The 2,575-nt window shown below is 39.8% G+C and overlaps 1 protein-coding gene across 1 annotated transcript; it reads left to right on the top strand.

Annotated features, from left to right (window-relative positions):
• Window positions 1–229: 229 nt before the first annotated feature.
• Window positions 230–1,177, top strand: LOC308350677 (olfactory receptor 5B12-like; the record flags this gene model as incomplete). The annotated part of the gene is made up of 1 exon (XM_080816188.1): window positions 230–1,177. One exon carries the CDS (start codon window positions 230–232, stop codon window positions 1,175–1,177), a length of 948 nt encoding a protein of 315 aa, XP_080672314.1.
• Window positions 1,178–2,575: the final 1,398 nt, after the last annotated feature.

Raw genomic sequence — 2,575 nt, forward strand, 5'->3', positions numbered from 1 at the left:
GATAACTGAGTGGTAATTTGGAATACCTCAGTGGGGTCAGGAACTGACAAGTATGTATGTACCCTTACACATTGAAAGATGAAGGTCAGAAGATGCCAGTCTCTGGGTTACTGGGAACCCTGTACTGGTAATGGTGTCATGATGCATTCATATCATTTGGGTCATTTTCCATGCATAAGTAATTTATCCATTTTGCCTTCTGGTTTTGACAGGTGAACCATAGTTTCAAATGGTATCTATGGAGAACAGCACCGAGGTGAATGAGTTTAGGCTCTTGGGACTGACTGACAGCCCAGAACTGCAAGTCCCTCTCTTCGTAACATTCACTTTCATTTATCTTGCTACTCTCATTGGAAATCTTGGGATGATTATGTTGATTCTGTTGGACTCTCGCCTCCACACTCCCATGTATATTTTCCTCAGTAACCTCTCTCTGGTGGACTGTGCTTACTCCTCGGCTGTTACTCCCAAGGTGATGGCTGGGTTTCTCACAGGGGATAAAGTCATCTCCTATGGTGGATGTGTTGCTCAGATGTTCTTCTTTGTGGCTTTTGCCAGTGTAGACTGTTTCCTGTTAGCTGCCATGGCTTATGATCGGCATGCCGCAGTATGTAAGCCCTTACATTATACTACTTCTATGACCTCGAGCTTGTGTGCTCAAATGGCAGTAGGCTGCTATGCCTGGGGCTTTGTTGAATCAGCTATCCACACTGGATTCACCTTCTGCCTCTCCTTCTGCCATTCCAATGTGGTCCATCATTTTTTCTGTGATATCCCCCCAATTCTGGCTCTCTCCTGCTCTGATATCTATATAAATGAGATTGTACTCTTTATATTAGCAGCTTTCAATGTCTGTTTTGCCCTTATAGTTATCTTGACCTCCTATCTGTTTATCTTCATTGCCATCCTGAGGATGCGCTCAGCTGAGGGAAGGAAGAAAGCATTCTCTACCTGTGCCTCACACCTCACTGCTGTAACCATCTTCTATGGGACTGTCATGTTCATGTACTTACAACCCAATTCTAGTCATTCTATGGACAATGATCAAATGGCATCTGTGTTCTATACAATAATAGTCCCCATGTTGAACCCCATTGTCTATAGTCTAAGGAATAAAGAGGTGAATAATGCTTTCAGGAAAACCACTAAGAAACTGAAGATTCTATTCAATCCATAGATCAATTAGAGACATTATAAAAGCTGTATAGTTAATCAGTTATCTATTGTTGTGTAGAAAAATATCACAATTCCAAAAACAACAGTTTATTATTTCTCATAATTCTGTGGTTGGCGGGATAGTTCCTTTGCTGTTTTCATATGGGCTCACTCATGAGGTTGCATATCTTCTGCATGGTCAGCTGAGCTGAAGGGTTCAAATTTCTAAGTCACATTTTTATTCACATTTCTAACTGTTGAATTTGGTTGCTGTCCATCTCTTTTCCAGATGCTCTTCCGTCCTCCAGAGGATGGACCAAATTTGTTACATGTTTTCAGTGTGAAAGTAAAACTGAATGGTTTCTTGAAGTCTAGGCTCCTGACTCAAACATTTTCTCTACCACATTTTACTAATCATTGGTGTCAAAGAGTTGGCCCCAATGTAAGCATGAAGAAAGGCTCCACCTCTTGAGGGAGACAGCTGCAAAGAATTTGTGCCCATAGTTAATCTACCACAATTAGAAATTAGATTAAACTGCTGTAACAAGGAAAGCAAAAATACAGTGGCTTAAATACTATAGCAATTTATTCTCAAATAGTGGGAGCTAATGTAGCAATGTGAAAATGAACTGTCTGGCTAGCCGGTGTGTCTTTGTCATTCCAGGCCAGGTTCAGTCCACCTAACCTCTTTCTACCATCTCCTATAGTGTTGAGTGTTGAGCCTGTCCTCATCATTGCTCTTCTGTCTGGAGGAAAGGAGGAACAGATAAGTTGAAGGAAAAATATTGTCTCTTCAAGAAAGTGATATAGTCATTCTCTGTATGACTTCTGAGTACATTCCGTTGGCAAGGATTCAGTCATAAGGCCACAAAAACAACTGGCAAAATCAACTTCAAAATTGAATCTCTGTCTAAAAGACAGGTTGTTTTGCTGAAATCTCAATACTCTGGGAAGAAAAGTGTTTTCTGAGGAAATCCAGGATACTGCCACACAGCTAGTAACTGAACCTGAGCTTCTAAGACCTGGAACTTTCTCAATAAAATGTCAGAGAGATGAATAGCCAGTGGAGGTGAGTGGCATTTTAGAAACCAAGTGATGAGAAATGCATTAAGAGGAAATTAAGAGGAAATGTACTGTTATGCTGAAAATTAAAAAAAAAAATAAAGAAAGAAAGAAAGGAAAAAAAAAGAAAAAAAATTAAAAATTAAAAAAAAAAAAAAGAGGAAATGGATGTGTCAGAGCCACTGGTGGGTTAAGCAATAGTAAGACTAAGAACTGGAAATAGGCCATAGTGATAGAAAGTTGGTGGGTGACTTTGAGTGGTTTGGGCTGGATGGTGGGAGCACAAATCTCATTAATGTATTCTCTACGATCTAGCCCATGATTATTCTTTGCTTTCATGTTTCTAATTATTTTCCCA

Source organism: Martes martes, assembly GCF_963455335.1.
Source record: "Martes martes genome assembly, chromosome: 10".
Classification (NCBI taxonomy): Eukaryota; Metazoa; Chordata; class Mammalia; order Carnivora; family Mustelidae; genus Martes; species Martes martes.